This window comes from Lithobates pipiens, unplaced genomic scaffold (genome assembly GCF_037356315.1).
Source record: "Lithobates pipiens isolate NorthernLeopardFrog02 unplaced genomic scaffold, aLitPip1_a1.2 Scaffold_22, whole genome shotgun sequence".
NCBI lineage: Eukaryota > Metazoa > Chordata > Amphibia > Anura > Ranidae > Lithobates > Lithobates pipiens.
In genome coordinates, this window is record NW_027507784.1 from 81,895,276 (window position 1) to 81,913,320 (window position 18,045).

General features: G+C 43.9%; 1 protein-coding gene and 1 pseudogene across 1 annotated transcript; one reads left to right on the plus strand and one right to left on the minus strand.

Annotated features, from left to right (window-relative positions):
• Positions 1 to 8,218: 8,218 nt before the first annotated feature.
• On the minus strand, positions 8,219 to 17,561 carry LOC143923870 (uncharacterized). The gene is made up of 2 exons (XM_077447802.1): positions 16,326 to 17,561; positions 8,219 to 10,550 (listed from the first exon to the last, which is right to left on the minus strand). The coding sequence occupies exons 1-2, from the start codon at positions 16,925 to 16,927 to the stop codon at positions 9,806 to 9,808; spliced, it is 1,347 nt and encodes a 448-aa protein (XP_077303928.1). The 5' UTR covers positions 16,928 to 17,561; the 3' UTR covers positions 8,219 to 9,805.
• On the plus strand, positions 13,727 to 13,834 carry LOC143925805 (U2 spliceosomal RNA; annotated as a pseudogene).
• Positions 17,562 to 18,045: the final 484 nt, after the last annotated feature.

The window sequence follows — 18,045 nt, forward strand, 5'->3', positions numbered from 1 at the left end:
TTCCGACAACAAACTCACATCCAACATTTCCTATCAGAAAGTTTGACCGCGTGTTTGCGGCATTATTCTCACCTTGTTGAGAAATGAAGATGAACCAGTAGATGAATGGAAAGGTATTTACAGGAACAAAATACACCATAAAACTTTGTTACAGAAGGAAGCAAAATAACACTGGGGGATTTGAAGAATGAGGGTGAAGGTCTGGTTTCACTCTCAGCAACGCGAATATGCCAGGTGTCTGAGGAGCCGGTTGTACCAACATTCTAGGGCTTTTGAATGGCACCGTTCTAGTTTAAAATGGAACTTTCGTCAGAAAATTAGTGTTACTAACCACAAGACCTTGCATTCACTATATCTGATACCCCACAGTACACAGAACATGGAAATGCAATTATTTTAGTAAATATAAACTGCTAAATATATTTTCTCAGTAGTATATAGCAGTCTTGTGACTTCTATCAGTGTCTGGTTAAAGCTAGTAGGAGGAGTTTTCATTCTCCTCTGACTGTCCTATGAGGCTGCAGGACCCCTAACCCTCTGTTTGGACAGTGCTGATTGGCCCTATGCTAATCACATGCATCACGTGAAAAAAACTAAAAGCTCTACACACCAAACTGAGCATGTGCAGAGAGCGCTCGAGGCTCTCTACTATTAGGAGATGGATAGGGGACTGTGGAAGAAGGGGAGGATCAGAGAAGACAGGATCAAACAGCCTTTTTACACAATTCACACGATTAACCCCTTAGGTTCCTCAGTGAGTAACAAGCATGCTTTACTGCATATACAGACTGATTTTATTGTTGTGGGGTTAGTAACACTTTAAATTTGCCAAACCTGTTCACACTATGTACACAAGGGGGTGCTACATATGGAAAAAGAAATAAATATTTGTATTCCATTTCAGGGTTATTCCTCAAAACACAATAAAAATCTTTGTAAAGAGTATGACTAAGAACCATGAAAATATTATGAATAAACTCAAATAACTGGAGCAGGCACACAAATAGAATATTCTCTTTAAGCACTTGCTTACTGGGCACTTAAACACCCTTCCTGCCCAGACCAATTTTCAGCTTTCGGTGCTCTCACACTTTGAATGACAATTACTCAGTCATGCAACACTGTACCCAAATTAATTTTTTGTCCTTTTTCCCACAAATAGAGCTTTCTTTTGGTGGTATTTGATCACTTCTGGGGTTTTTATTTTTTGCGCTATAAATAAAAAAAGACCGAAAATTTTGAAAAAAAAACGCATATTTCTTTGTTTCTGTGACAGAATTATGCAAATTATTTAATTTTTCTTCATAAATTTTGGCCACAATTTATACTGCTACATATCTTTGGTAAAAATAACCCAAATTAGTGGATATTATTTGGTCTTTGTGAAAGTTAGAGTCTACAAGCTGTGGTGCGAATCGCACAAAATTGATCACATCTGATGTACTGGTGGCCTATCTCGCTTCTTGTGACCCGAACAAACCAGGAAAGTACAAATACCCCCCAAATGACCCCTTTTTGGAAAGTAGACATTCCAAGGTATTTAGTAAGAGGCATGATGAGCTTTTAGATGTTGTCATTTTTTTCCCACAATTCTTTGCAAAATTAAGATTTTTCATTTTTTTTTTCCGCCACAAAATTGTCATTGTAATAGGTTATTTCTCTCACATGGCATGTGTATACCACAAATGACACCCCCAAAAAATTCTGCTACTCCTCCTGAGTATTACAATACCACATGTGTGGGACTTTTTCACAGCCTGGCCACATAGAGAGGCCCAACATGCAGGTAGCGTCATCATGTGTTCTAGGAACATAAATTACACATATAACTTGTTGACTATTTATTACACTTTTGAAGCACCAGGACAATGACACGTGACACTGATGACAGATGGCACTGATACGTGGCAATGATGACACTTATACGTGGCACTGATGACACGTGACACTGATGACAGATGGCACTGATACGTGGCAATGATGACACTTATACGTGGCACTGATGACACGTGGCACTGATGACAGATGGCACTAATATGTGGCACTGATGACAGATGGCACTTATACGTGGCACTGATGACACGTGGCACTAATACGTGGCACTGATGACAGATGGCACTAATACGTGGCACTAATACGTGCCACCGATGACAGATGGCACTAATACATGGCACCGATGACGCGTGACACTGATGACAGATGGCACTGATAAGTGGCATTGATGACACGTGACACTGACAACAGATGGCGCGTGACACTGACAGGTGGCACTGATGACAAATGGCACTGATACGTGGCACTGATGACAGATGGCACTAATACGTGGCACTGATGACAGATGGCACTGGGGACAAATGGCACTGGGGGCAGGTGGCACTGGGGGCAGGTGGCACTGGGGGCAGGTAGAACTGGGGTGGATGGCACTGGGGTGGATGGCACTGGGGCAGGATGGCACTGCTGGGGGAGGATGGATGGCACTGCTGGGGGAGGATGGCACTTTTTTTTTTTTACTTTTTTTTTCAAAACAAAGGAAAGCAGAACGGCTGCCACTGCAGCCGTTCATCTCTTCCCTCTCACACTCTGTCTGTGTGAGGAGGGAGAGCGGCGCTGAGAGATGATCTCATATGTACATATGAGATCATCTCCCATTGGACACGCCGATCGCGCTGTAAACGGCCGCTGTGATTGGCCGTTTACAGCGATCTGTGTTTGCCTGTCCCCGGGGGACACGGCGAACACAGAACTTCCGCGATGCGTGCCCGCGGCGGCGCGCATTGCGGAAGTAAACATTAAGACGTCCAGGGACGGCCTCCTGGACGAACGCGCCTGCCCTACGGCCGTCATTCGGCTATAGGGCGGGCGCGAGGTGGTTAACCACACTTCTACCAGAACTGAAAATAGGTAAAAAAAAAATAAAAAATTGCAACAGCTGCCATTTTTGTTCTCTGGGGCCTCTGCTTTCAGAAAATATACAATATTTGGAGGTTCGAAATAACTTTCTAGCAAAAAAAATGTTAAATTTGACGTGTGCCAAAAATGTTACAAATTTTCCCGGACAGCACAGTGGTTATAGTACAACCTGTCAGGTTTTCATTATTGTGATCTTCAGATCTAAAATGACAAATGTGCCAAATTTGCTCTGGCAGCCAAAGAGTTAAAGTCCATCTCCAGTTAAGCAGACCTGGAAAACAAAAGTTTATTTTCTGTGGCCCTGTCTGGAAAATTTGACTCCCACTTTTTGTCCCTTTGGACAGCCTACAGCAAGAAACTGTAATAACCTGAAATAGGTTCTAAACCTTCCTCCGTTCACTGGAGAAAAATAAAAAGCTTTGTTGCAGTGTGTCCCAGCAGGAAATCTCCTCAATATGAACAATTACACAAAACTTGATGGGGGTTCTATGTGTTTCCCATGTACAAAAAAAAAAGCTTTAGTTAGAGTTGGGCTTTAAGCTTTTCGCTCCTAGAGCCGTTTTTGTGTTTTTTGCACACATGTTTAAAAAATAAAAAATAATTTTAGCCATGAAGATGGTGTAAAACCCTAAAAATGCTATATTTTCTAAAAGCAGACACCCTAGAGCAGGTGTAGTCAACCTGGGGCCCTCCAGCTGTTGCAGAACTACAAGTCCCATCATGCCTCTGGGAGTAATTGTAACTGCCAGTCTTGCAATGCCTCATGGGAAATGTAGTTCCACAACAGCTGGAGGGCTACTGGTTGCCTACCCCTGCCCTAGAGAATAAAGTAGCGGTAGTTCCAATTTTTTATATCACACAATCTCTTTTTCTTCTTTCTTTCTTTTTCCTTTGAGGGTAGACAGTATAACTACAATACACTTTAATACAGTAGGGATCAGAGAGCCCTGCCTGCCTGTTAGAGCTTACAATCTAAGAGAGGAGCCTAATTCAAGCCTTAGCCACCTCAATATAGGGCACTTACACCCCCTTCCTGCCCAGACCAATTTTCACCTTTCAGCGCTCTCACACTTTGAATGACAAAGTCATTCAACATTGTACCAATATGAAATTTGCGTCCTTTTTTTTCACTCAAGTAGAGCTTTCTTTTGGTGGTATTTAATCACTAGTGGGTTTTTTATTTTTTGTGCTATAAATAAAAAATGACCATAAATGTTGTGAAAAAAATGCCTTTATCTTTGTTATACTGCTACATAGCTTTGGTAAAAATAACCCACATTGGTGTATCTTATTTGATCTTTGTGAAAGTTATAGAGTCTACAAACTATGGTGCCAATCACTGAAAATTGATCACATCGGATCAGGCCTTCACATCAGTTGTATCTCATTTCTTGAGACATTAACAAGTCAGGAAAGTACAAATACTCCCCAAATGACCCCTTTTTAGTAAGTAGACATTCCAAGGTATTAGGTAAGTAGCATGGTGAGTTTTTTAAGTTATAATTTTTTCCCACAATTCTTTGAAAATATATATATGTAGCGGCAACACTTTTGACAAGGTGTCCGCCATGTACAAATTTAGTTTTTCCTCAGAGCAGTAAAGGGGTTCTGAGGGTTCATTGTGCAGGTTTAACTTTGGTATCAGTTTGGCTGGGCTGTGTTAAGGTTCTGCCTGATCATGTGTACCATTAACGCGCACCAAAGGGTACCGACAAGTTCTCAGCAACGGGCCCCTGCGAGCAGATCTCCCATGTGCGATCGGATCACCAGAACGGTCATGACAGAGTGGCTACTCTCTGGGTTGCATTAGAGACTTTCTAATGATTAGCAGTTCAAGGTGCCTGAGTTTCTTCACCCTTGCCCTCTGTTCCCATACGAGACTGTGTTTGTTGGATGTTACCCCTGCGAATAAAAAACCTTTCTAAAGGACTTTTATGGTGTCAGCATCCAAAGTCGTTGGGTACTAACCCTGGGGACCCCTAGACCTGAAAGAACAAGCCAAGTGGAGGTAACTGGTAAGCCCAAAAGTCAAGGCCACCCCATCGAGGGTTATGGCTGCTACACATGGGGGCTCGCAGTCCGGGATTTACAGTTACCTCACAGGGCCTTGGAACAGAGGGTGAAGTATTTTGAACTGCGCCATAAAGATCAGCTCCATTTTGGAGAGACTTTCACTGAGGTGCGTAAGCATGGGAGGAGCCTGTACTAAAAACCCACAAAATTACACAGGAGCCAGCACCCAGTGGGAGGATTTCGAGTTGTTCTTTCCTGCACGAGGCACCGCGTGAGAGTGTGTTGCGGAAGGAGGAGAGACAAGTCCATACTTTTTCTCGGAGCTTGGAGAAAAAGTTTTTAAGGATGTACCGTGCTTCGGGTGTGCAGCCTGTATCAGAACCCAGGATGCCTCTTGGAAGGGGTCCCGCAGGAATACAGCCACCTGGTTCCGTGCTCACAGACACAGGTATTTGCCTGCTGCCGCAGGGGCGGTTCATACTCTACACTACTGGAGACATTGAAGGCCTGGGTATGTTATGCGGGAAGTGCGATGGTCTGGTCGCCAACACTTGGCCATTTTCCAGGTGCAGGAAGTGTGGAGAGTACACTTTCAAAGTGGAGCAGTCACTCACGCCACCAAGGGCTTACCGCATGGACTGGGCCACGGGCATGACAACCGAGGAGCCGGCTATTTTCACCCCTTCAGTAAAGCCTTCCACCGCTGCGACACCTGTCGTTGCTGACATCCCAGAAGGAGATGCGGCTACGTCTGTTACTGAGACCGCTGGAGCAGATGGACACTGTTTCTACCACCGTTACGGAAATTACTATGCCTCCATTGGAGAAAGTGAGGCACACAAAGTCTTCCCGGAGTCAACGTAAAGTTCCGCCAACGAGTCCTGCTGGATCCAATCGGTGGAAGACGGTTGCTTCAGAAAAGAGTCTGACCGTGAGTACACATTTGATTAACTATTTACCGGCAGAGGAATACAGAGATTCAGAGCTAGAGTCCCTGTCGAAAATGGAAGATGAGGACATTTTGGGGGTACTGTCGGAGGAGTTGTTGTGGGCTGGAGGGGATGATGTAGCCACCACTTGTACAGATGTTTCGGATTGGCTAACTCTAACCTCAGGGGATGGAACGCCGAATGCGGAAAACCCCATCACGGTAAATGTGACTCCCTAAACCCGTGAATTTGCCCACACTGAAGAGGGATTCTGCCACGTTGGTGCAATGGTCCCCAAACTCCTGCATACTGCCTGGGGAAGGAAGCGCCCGTGCGCTACCGAGACTTGCAAGGTCACAGAGACTTCTTCATAAGAAAGTAGCTAATGAGTATGGGTTGGAATTCCCCTATGTTCCAAGGGACATTATGACTGTTGTCGAAAAGAACCGTGAGGCCTGGTATGAGGATGATGTTTGGAGCTACTTAAAAGTACCAAAGCCGCTCTGGAAAAAGGCCTTTTCGCCGGAGCTTTATGAACGGTTTGTCGGATGTCTGTTGCATTAGATCTATGGTCGGCATATCTATTGTGATAAAGTTGTGATCTGCAGACCAGACAAAGACAGTGCTGTTTACTACATCACCACTTATGATGTTCAAGAAGGTAGGAATGTCATTTTGCCCGATCCGCGGTTTTATTGGTGACATGCCGCCACCGAAGGTACAGGGCTGCGCGTATACCCTGTTTAAATGGATTGATTTAATTTAAATACTTAGTGAATTGAACTTTCACAACTGATTTACTGCATGAGGTACTTTGCCGCATTTTATATGGCGTAATTTATCTCTTAGTGAATGGGCCCCTAAGTTCTGGAAGCTTCCAGAAGCCAGGGGGAGGTGACAGAGGCTCAGTCCACAAAGCCTGCCAGCTGAACTGTACATGACCCCAAATAATCCTGGCTCCCCTGGCAGCAGTGAAGTTTAAAGTATTACTAAACCCAGGAACCTGCATTCACTATATCTGGTCTCACACAGAACATGGATATGCTATTATTTTAGTAAATATAACCTGCTAAATACCTTTTCTTATCAGCAGTATATAGCAGTCTCGTGACTTCTATCAGTGTCTGGTTAAAGCTGGTAGGAGGAGTTTTCATTCTCCTCTGACTGTATTATGAGGCTGCATGACCACTGACCCTCTGTCTGGACAGTGCTGACCAAAAAAAAAAAAAAACCTTTCTAGCAATACCAAAGTGAGCATGTGCAGCTTGTCCCCTGTGTAGAGCCTGACCAGCACTCAGATGCAGTAGGAGCCGGTTCATGCAACATTCTAGAGCATTTGAGTGCTGCCGGTTTAGTTATTATCACCTTGGTGAGAAATGCAGATGGACCAGTAGATGAATGGAAAGGTATTTACAGGAACAAAATACACCATAAAATTCTGTTACAGAAGGAAGCAAAATAACACTGGGGGGATTTGAAGAATGAGGGTGAAGGTCTGGTTTCACATCATGTGACGTGAGTATACCAGGAGGCTGAGGAGCCGGTTGAAGCAACATTCTAGGGCTTTTGAATGGCACCGTTATAGTTTAAAATTGAACTTTTGTTCAGAAAATTAAAGTGTTACTAAACCCAGGACCCTGCATTCACTATATCTGATCCCCCACAGTACACAGAACATGTGTAAATGCAATTATTTTAGCAAATATAAACTGCTTAATATCTTTTCTCATTAGTAGTATATAGCAGTCTTGTGACTCCTATCCGTGTCTGGTTAAAGCTAATAGGAGGAGTTTTCATTCTCCTATGACTGTCCTATGAGGCTGCAGGACCCCTGACCCTCTGCCTGCACAGTGCTGATTGGCCCTGTGCTAATCACATGCACCCTCCCAAGAAAAAAAAATACACACCAAACTGAGCACGTGCAGATTGCCCCCAAGGCTCTTTACTATTAGTAGATAGGGGTCTGTGGAAGAAGGGGAGGATCAGAGAATACAGGATCAAACTGCCTTTTTACACAATGCCCCTAGGTTCCCGTGTCACTGTGTTTGATTGACAGCAGCGGGAGCCAATGCACATTTTTGATCTATTGAAATCTATGGAACCAAAAACCAGAAAAAAGTTCCTGGCCCTCTCCATAAATTGCACAGAGGTGAACGTGACCCATAGGAGGAAACCATGTTAAATGGACTGTAGTGTATTTCTGCAAAACTGAAAATGCACTAAAAATGCATTGGCGTGAACCAGGCCTAAAGGGGCAGTGCATTTTTGTAGGAAATTGCACAAATTTATGTACGTTGCTGCAACAGACTCCTAAACAGTAGGAGGCAAAGGAAGTATCAACATAAAAGGAGGCGGGGCAATATTTAGTATAATTTTATTTTACATACTTTGATTTATTTATTTCATCACATTTTCATAGCTGTCCTACAAATATATTTTTAAAAAATTCAAGCTGGTTCCTTCTTTGTTTTTGTCAATACATTTTTTTTTTTAAATTAATAAAATATTTGTAGAAAAAAATAAAAATTACACATTAAAAGAAAAAGAGGTAGTCCAATATCTGCAATTACTGCTTCTTTTACTATCTAATCACAGTCTAACGAAAGAACAAGACATCTAATGCCGCGTACACACTACCGGACTTTCCGGCAGACTAGGTCCAACGGTCTTACCGGCGGACTTTCCAAACAAACGGACTTGGCCACACACAAACGTACTACGTCCGTTCGAAAGTCCATTCATTTTGAATGTGATGACGTAAATGGGACTAAAAAAGGAACTTCAATAGCCAGTAGCCAATAGCTTCCCTTGCGTTGTATTTGGTCCGTCAGACCAGCACACAGACGAACGGTTTTCCCGATAGGAATCTAACCTCACTGGCCACATTCCAGCCCCCAAAATTCTGAAGGACGGGAAAGTTCTGGCCCTTTGTTTGGAAAGTTTGAAGACCCCTGTTCAAGAGAGGGGGTCTAATAGGGGAGGCTGCATACCTTCGGTCCTAAGCATGGAATATTTTATAATTTAACCTTTACATCTGATCACCCTAGGGCAGTGATGGCAAACCTTGGCACCCCAGATGTTTTGGAACTACATTTCCCATGATGCTCAACAACACTACAGAGTGCAAGAGCATCATGGGAAATGTAGTTCCAAAACATCTGGGGTGCCAAGGTTCACCATCACTGCCCTAGGGTATAATTTCTCTGCAGCTATGGACATCTTTGGTTGGGGGGGCCTAATAGGGGAGGCTGCATACCTTCGGTCCTAAGCGCGGAATATTTTATAATTTAACCCTGGTCAAGAGAGTCTATGGTACCTCAGAGGTCTGATGAGTCTATGGTACTATTCCTCAAAATTAGCCAGAATATTACATTTAGTTCATAATAATTAAAAGGATGATCCTTTCACAGATGGGGGAACCTTCTAATTGGCCACATAGATCTGACTGAGGATGAACCTTCTCTGTAAGTAGCTGAAAGTCTTTTACCTTCTGGAGAAGGTGGAGGAGGGTCTCTAATGCGCCATAATAATATGTTTAATGTCCAATCATAAGGTAGTCCAGCCGCACCTGGAGTCAACTGGATTCTATGTAGCTTTCCAGAATTTGATATAACAGGAATCTTGTTTGGCTTATCTAATCCAAAGCTGAAAGGCATTGGAATATCCAGCAGAATCGCGCCAGAAATGTGGAACGCGCTTGTGGTGCCATTATTTTTTTTGATGGTACCCCAAACACAGTGTGATTTTGCCATGATTGTTGTGCAACAAAACATACAATTTTCGAACGTGCCATGCTCAGCGGCAAAATTTGGCACATGAGCTTCTTTGGTGCATATTTGGAGTGGAGAGAGAGCCATTCAAAAAACTGCGCCAAAAAAACATGAAAAAGGCAAAGCGGCAGAGTCACTTAGGTGTAAACAGGGCCTTATGGCTTGCAGGTTACATTATCTTGTTTACACAAAATCCTTTAAACATGATTGTAGTTCGCTTAAACATGATCTCATAACTGAGTTATTGCACACTGAGTATGGAGCAGTCTCCATACAACAAGTGTATGATCCATTCTCATAGCTTCCCTTGTGGCTCATCCATATTTCAAATGCGGCACAAATTGTATCTGCTGTGTGTTTGCCATAGGTCTCAGATTTGCTGAAGTGTGAGTCTCCAATGTTTGAGGGGGTGCAATTTTTTAAGGGAAGAGGAGGGTCTCTATTATGATTGTGAATATTTTTGTTTAGGGTTTCTTTTAAGGATCTTGGTGAAATGGACCCTTGATGTTCCACTGTCGTTTCTGATGTAATGTCTTTGGTATCACCATCAAAAATATGTGGGTGTTTGAGCAGTTGCGCAACATAAAGGATTATTGTGCCCAGGCGGGATCCTCTGCTGAGGTAGTCTTTTTGTTTCCAGAAGAGGTTGCCCACATAAATGATGTTGGTGGTCCTGGGATCGGTGTAGGCTATCTTCATACCGTCCGCTCTGGTGTCACATTTAAATTTCACTTGTTTAAGCTTATCTATGAGTTCTTGCACCAGACTTGTCGTGATGATTGGGAACCAAGGTAGTGTCAGTAGAGCTTGTGGCTTTTCTATAAGGTTCACCAGGAGGCACTTCTTCTGGCAATCGCAGAGGATATCCAGAGTTGCCTTCTTCAGGTCTGTCTCATCAGATTCATTCATATAGGGAAGCAAAGAATGGCTAAAGAGAAAACATAAATCATTTAATTCAATAAAAGCTCCTGTTTATAACTGCAGACAAATTTGGCATTCTGTAGCTATTGTAAAAGTGAGTACTCCTGCGCTAAAATGGATTTGTGAATAACAAAGAAACAGGTGCTGCATACACCGTATGGACCAAACTCACGTCCAAATTGTGTAAAGTGTAAAAGGGAGAGGGGGTGGTGTTGCGCTCCTATTTGATATGTTTAGTACAATTATAACAAAGTAGTGCAATTAGCTATCTAATACATATCGCAATAATAGATAAAGTGCAAAACAAATTTCATTCATAAATAAATATATATAAAAGACTAAATTAATTATGCCACTTGTGCAAAGATAAATAAAACAATTATTGGGTGATGTAAAAAAATAAATAAATCCACATTAAAGGTGCAACTATAGGTGATTATATCACTGTGCAAAATATATAATGCATACGTGAATGATTCATATGGTGACTGGTATAGAAATATATGAAACAAAATTAGCAATAAATTTTAAATGACAAAAAAATAGTGGTTTAGATCATCTAGCTAGACAAATAGCCAGTGCGGTATAGACTTTAAAATCCTTAGTCCAATGTGCAATATAGGTGCAGACGTGCAAAATGTTGCGCTGGAACGCTGTGTATCGCTGTTTTGACTTATAGGTGACACTGTGCCTTTAAGTGCAAATACACAAGAAAATCTTCAGCGTCACTGACACCCGTGGTAAAAATGAATGGTTACCTTACTGCTGTAAGGTAAACAGCATATAGCAGATAAAGGAGGAGGGTAAGTTTCCCTTCAGCTTGGTCCTTTCCTGGATGTCCGTTCTCACTTTTAAGTGCAGACAGGGGAGGTGAGGGATGGGGGTAAGGGTGATCCTTATTTTCCTCTCTTTCCACTGGGTGCTTCAAATGGTGTAGTTCTCAGTGTACATTAAGAAAAATATAAAGGAGGTCCACCATAGTGTAGTATTTTAAAATCGAAATCAATACTTTTATTTTACATCTATAAGGAAAAGCACTCACATTTTTTCAAGGGGTTGCAGTAATATTAAAAAACGAGCGCCGAGCTCGTGTCACTGTCTGAGCGTTTGTTCCGTTCTGTTCTCTGAATAGCCTCGGATCCTACGCGTTACGTCACACGTGATCCCAGTTGAAGTCACGTGTTACGTAACGCGTAGGATCCGAGGCTATTCAGAGAACAGAACGGAACAAACGCTCAGACAGTGACACGAGCTATGATGGAACTCCAGGCCATTTGTTTTTGAGGGTTTTTTTTTTTTTTTTACACAGGGAAGGACTGGACCAGGCAAGTCCTTGACTGAGTTCCATTGCTTTCATAGAAAGTGATGTCAGGCATATGACTCTGATGAGGGAAGTTAAAGTCATTTTTTTTTTCACTTTAACCTACAGGTAAGCCTATAATAAGGCATACCTGTAGGCAAAAATAACAACTCCTAAACCTCTATGGTTTAGGAGATATTCCCTTTGCATGCAGCCACTGACTTCTGCAGCACATGTGCTCTGAGTTCCCGGCTGAAGGTCCGGCAGATGCTGCCAGACCTTGCCGGAAAGAAGTCTCCCGCGTGCATTTTTTGCAGGAGTGACGACATTGCGGGTCTTGCCACTTACAGCGCCAGAGCCACGATACCCGGAAGACACGCCGAGGGAAAATGTCACCTCCCTCAGCATGGCCCGAGATCACCTGCCGACGCCTCCTTCTAAGGTAACTATTTCATAATGAGGTAGTATGCTGTGCATACTAGCTCATTATGCCTTTTGCCTTACAGGTTTAAAAAAAAATAATAATCTGCGGGTTTACTACCACTTTAAGGGGAAAAAAACAACTTGCAGTCACTGGTCCCCAAGCCCCCCCCCCCCCCATTTTACTTACCCGAACCCCGAATTTCCATTGGCACGACCCTGCCATCCCTCTCTCTATAGGTTCCCGGCTCTTGATTGGGTAGATTGATAGCAGCGCAGCCATTGACTCCCGCTGCTGTCAATCAAATCCAATGACACGGGTGCGGGGGGGGGGGGGTGTCAGAGTCCTGCATTCAGGCTCTTTGGACACTGAATGCTGGATTCGGGAGTGCACCCACAAGGTAACCCCCTTGGGAGAGAGATTCTCCAAGGGGTTATCTAATGGGAGGAGCCGCCGAGGGACCCCAGAAATGGATGTTCGGGGCCACTCTGTGCAAAACAAGCTGCACAGTGGAGGTAAGTATGACATGTATGTTATTTAAAAAAAATAAAAAACGATCCTTTAGTATGACTTTAAAGCGAAACTAAACCCTCCTATCTTTTACAACCAAAGAAGCTGCCATCGTACCCTCTGTTTGATCTGCTTCTGTTATGGTGCTGCACATATGATCAGTTATGACACCAGCCATTTGATGGCTTAACAGTTTGGTTGAGAGAACAAGCACCTGTGACAGTTATCATTCACGGCATGCCTTGAATGTAACCGTTTTGGGAAAAACGGTTAAATTAATGGGTTTTATTCCCCACCACTCCTGTGTGAACCCAGGCTTGTCATAGTGATTTCAGGCTGGGTTCACAGAGTAGCAGTGCGGAAATCCGCATGAGATTCAGACATAAATCACACTGCATTCCTGTTAAAATTGAATGTGATTCTTTGCAGTGCAATTTGTGCCAATTCATTCTGGATGGAGGCAAATCGCACCGCAAAGCACTGATGCATTCCTAATAAAATATGTTGCAACTGTACACATATTTACTTGATTTAAAGTCCAATTGAAAGTTTAAATCAGCTAAATACATTCCAGGTGCATCAAGACAGAAGAAAGGTCCCAATGTCCCCAGTTAATTTCGTTTTTTTAAGCAGTCAAAGCCAAGGTAGAACAGCTTTTGTCTTGCCAGCACGATGCAGAGTGGAATCCTTGCTCTTTGTGGGTAAGCACTAGCAGTAATTTCTCTGCAGAGGTCCAACACACCCCTGCTGAGTCAAAGCCTGAGCTCTCCAATCAGCAGGGAGTATGAGCTTTGCTAAATGCAGAGCATTAGGCACAGCTCCCAGCTGTCCCTGATTTTGAGGGACTGTCCCTCTTTCCTCCTCATTTGCTCTAATTTTTGGACTGCAAGGTCCATAAAGACATGGATGAGCGAGTTTGGGGTGGAGGAACTTGACTTGCCTGTCCACAGAGTCCGCTTCTCGGCCTTTTGGCTAAGATCAAGTGTGGTATCTGTTCTTATCAGTTGCCAAAGGAGGTGCTGTTCTATCCCTATTCGAGAGGGTTTTGTCAGCACTCTCCGATTGCGTAATTATCATCCGGAAGGACAGTTTTCGGTAGGGGCCACGTCGTGCCGCCCGACAGTAAACTGGGGGCCGATGTATGGTCGACTCTGAGCCGTCTGGAAGGGTGCTCCTGGTGAGGATGGGTGCTGTCACTGGTCTGATCCAGAGGGTCGAGTACCTGGCCTTCTGGCCTGGATTGGGGTAGTTCTAGCCCTGGACAGTCTTTCAGGAGGGAATACTGGCTCCTCTCTATGCTGAGGGGGAGGAGCGGTTAGTACTTCCTGAATGTAATTAGGAAGGAGTAATGGGAGCGACGGGGGAGTGTGCACAAGGTTTAGGAGTGTGTCTATGGGAGTGTTTGACCATTCTTCCAGGTCAGGCACTGATGTTGGATGAGAAGGCCTGGTTCGCAGCCTCTACTCAAATTCACCCCAAACGCGTTCTATCGTGTTAAGGTCAGAACTCTGTGCAGGTCAGTCAAGTTCCTCCACCCCAGACTTGCTCATCCATGTCTTTATGGACCTTGCTTTGTGCAGGCCTGTCTTTAATATAGATTGGACCCTGGGCAAAATTTTTCTTGGGCCCCCCTCCCCCCAAGCAATTTCCCTCTCCACCTACTCTGAGACATACAATAAATAGCAGCTTGACTTAAAATCAGTTTTCCGTATCAGATCAGGCAGAAATTGCGATTGGTTGCCAGCAGTTACAGCATATAATTACTGCTCACTGATTAGTTGCTAGAGGTTACAGCACATCACCTCCGCACAGCAAGGGAGCATGATATACATAGGAATGCCGCCTTTATTTACATATCAATGCCAACAGCCACGGCTATTTACTCAGTATTGTCACCACTATTTACATAAGAATGCTGGTTATTTACATGCAAACATAGGATCTGCAGGTGAGTCATCTGCACACAACAATAGGGCAGAGCTGGGCAGCATTAGTAGCAGCACTTCACACTCAGATATCAGGACACAGCACAGGAATAAAACTTCAAGGCACAAGGTTGTTTAAACCTGGATAGTTGGCAAGTATGAGGCAGCTGTTTTGGGCCCCACAACAATGACAGGGCCCAGGGCAGCTGCCCCTTTTGCCCTGCCTTAAAGACGGCCTTGGCTTTGTGCACTGGTGCGCAGTCATGTTGGAACAGGAAGGGACCATCCCCAAACTGTTCCCACAAAGTTGGGAGCATGAAAAATTGGCCAAAATGTCTTGGTGTGCTGACGCCTTAAGAGTTCCCTTCACTGGAACTAAGGGGCTGAGCCCAACCCCTGAAAAACAACCCCGCACCATAATCCCCCCTCCACCAAATGATTTGAACCAGAGCACAAAGCAGGTCCAGCTGCCAGCCATTGGAGCATATACCCCTGAAAGGGAAGGCTTATATTGACCTGTGTAAGGTCTATCCATTAGTTTTTATTCCAATTTTATTATACTTTTTGCACTTTGGTCACATTGTATTCATATATATATATATATATATATATATATATATATATATATATATATATATATATATATATAAACACATTTTATTTTATTTTTTACACTTTATTCATAATTTTGCATTATTGTATGTATTGTATTTTATGTTATAATTATTTTCTATAAGGTATATATGCATTGCATAGTACAGGAGTAGCATGTGACTATTTTGGTTCTAAATTTATGTGGGAACACATATTAGGGTCCTTTCACACGGGGCGGATCAGTTCTGATCCGCCCCGTGGATATCCGTTTGCTCAGCGGGGATCACTCCACCGATCCCCGCTGAGCAGGGAGATGACAGGTCTGTCTCTGCACACTGCGCAGGGACGGACCTGTCACAGCGCCGCTCTCCCCTATGGGAGATCGGATGACGACGGACCGCAGTGCCCGTCGTCACCCGATCCGATCCGCAGACGGATGGAAAAATAGCTTTTTCCTCCGTTACACTTTTTCGGATCGGAGCGGGTCGGATGTCAGCGGACATGTCACCGCTGACATCCGACGCTCCATAGACCTCTATGGAGCACCCGTTCAGGTCCGCCTGAAAAACTGACAGGCGGGCCTGAACGGGACGTCAGTGTGAAAGGGGCCTAAGTGTTTAGCAGCAAGCCCCACATGCAAATCCATTTACACCCTATAGTTTTTGTTTACACATAGTAGCGCAGGGGATCCGGCACTATACAAAGAAAAGATTATTTTTTTTATATGTTTTTTATATTCTTTTCTTTTATTGTTTTTGTTATTTTAGCCCTGATGAGCAGAGAGTGTTGAGCCCAGAAACGTGTTGGATTTTGCTGCAGAATAAAATCTCTTATGGACTGTATGCCCTAGTGTACGGTTCCCATCTTTATACATCTTGTATTTTTTTTCTAGTTTTTTTTTCCCTAGTCGCTAAAGCACACAGTGCAGTCCACGTCATCTTTATAAAGGGACACGCTATAACAGAATTGTCAGAATTGAATTTCTTCTCTAAAGAAGCGACCCTCTTATATGGAACTTATTTTCTTTTTTACCTCATTGAAGACTCCTCACACACAGAGTCCCTGAGCGCCTCCCCGCAGCAGGTATAAATGCCGTTTCTGTAGACGCCATTGTGGTTCATCCAAGTTTCAAAGGCAGCACAAATGTCAGAGGCGGTTAGAGTACCAGCACCATAGGTGTCCAATATGTTTTCGCTGTAGCCCAGAATTTGGCTAGCTGCCAAGATCAAGGCGCCAGGGCGAGACCCTTCATCTAAATATTCTTCGCTCTCCCAGAATGATTGGCCGAGGAGAATATTGACACTGTCTGGGTATGGATAGACACGAGTCTCGGCAGCCGAATCTCCATTTTTAAGAAGTTGGACCTCCTGTAGTTTGTGGGAGAGATCCAACACCAGCTGTTGGTGGAGAAATGGACAGTTGGGATTCAATTCCTGACTCTTCTCATATTCAATTTCTCTGTCCAGCAGCAGCCATTCTTTTTTCTTCAGAGCATCTTCTAAGAGGACCAAGGCCCGTACGTGAGCCTCCACTGCCATCGTGTCCTCATCTTCAGTCATGTTAACACTCTGACCATTGAAAGACATGTCATCTAAATCCATGTCTGTAGTATCCGTGTTTTGTCCAGAGATCATTCTGCACTCTCAGCCTCTGCGCGTTCAAATGGTTTATAAAGCTCAAGGTTTCACTTTCCAGATTAGCACGTCACAGCATTTCTTCCCAGTTCTTTACTTTCGTTTCTGATTCCTGAGTGTACCTCTTGGAGTATTGACAGCAAGTCGGTTATGATTTTCCGGAGAAGGTCGGGCATGTTGGCCACATCTATTTCACAGTATGGGTGTCATTCAACTGCTTTGAAATACAGTACCTACTCCTGTCTTCAAAGAACATTTTATTTAAGAGAAAAGCTTGTTTTTGTCATACAGGGGTATGGCATATGATTTTTGACATGAACATGCACCCACACAGGTTGTACTGGATGGACTGCTGCTTTTATTCAACCTTACCAACTATGTAACTATGAATGCCCTTTTACATTGGTAGTCAATGGGAAGAATACGCCTTACAGAGCAGTTAGAGTAAAGAATGTCCTCCTTGCAGTGATGGTCAAAATGCCCCTCTTGTAACGGTGGTCATGGAAAAAAAGCCTTCCTTGCTGTGGTGGTGCTTGAGAAAAATGCTCGCTCACAGTGGTGGTCAGAATGCTCCTTTAGGCCCCTTTCACACCACACCGCCGATAGCATGGGCGGTAAAACGCGGCTATTTATATCGGCGTTTTACCGCCGGAATTGCGGCGGATTTGCGGCGCATTTCGGCCGCTAGTGGGACGCTTTTACCCCCCGCTAGCGGCCGCGAAAGGGTTAAAACCGCCGGCAATACGCCGCAATAGCGGCGTTTTGCCAGCGGTATTACAGCGCTGCCCCATTGATTTCAATGGGGAGCAGCGGTGGAGGAGCGGTAAACACACCGCTCCTAGACAGCTCCAAAGAAGTTGCTGGCAGGACTTTTTTCTGACGTCCTGCCAGCGCACCGCTGTAGTGTGAAAGCCATCGGGGCTTTCACACTACACACAATGGTGCAGCTACGACGTATTGTTCTATATTAGCAACCCTAAGAACACATTACCCAAGTTAAATAAGGCCTTGGAATATTATGGGGAATTGTCGAATTTTAAAATCAACCAAATAAAATCTGAAATTTTAAACATCAACCTCAGTAAACAAGAAGTACAACAGATCCAAAAAGAATGCAA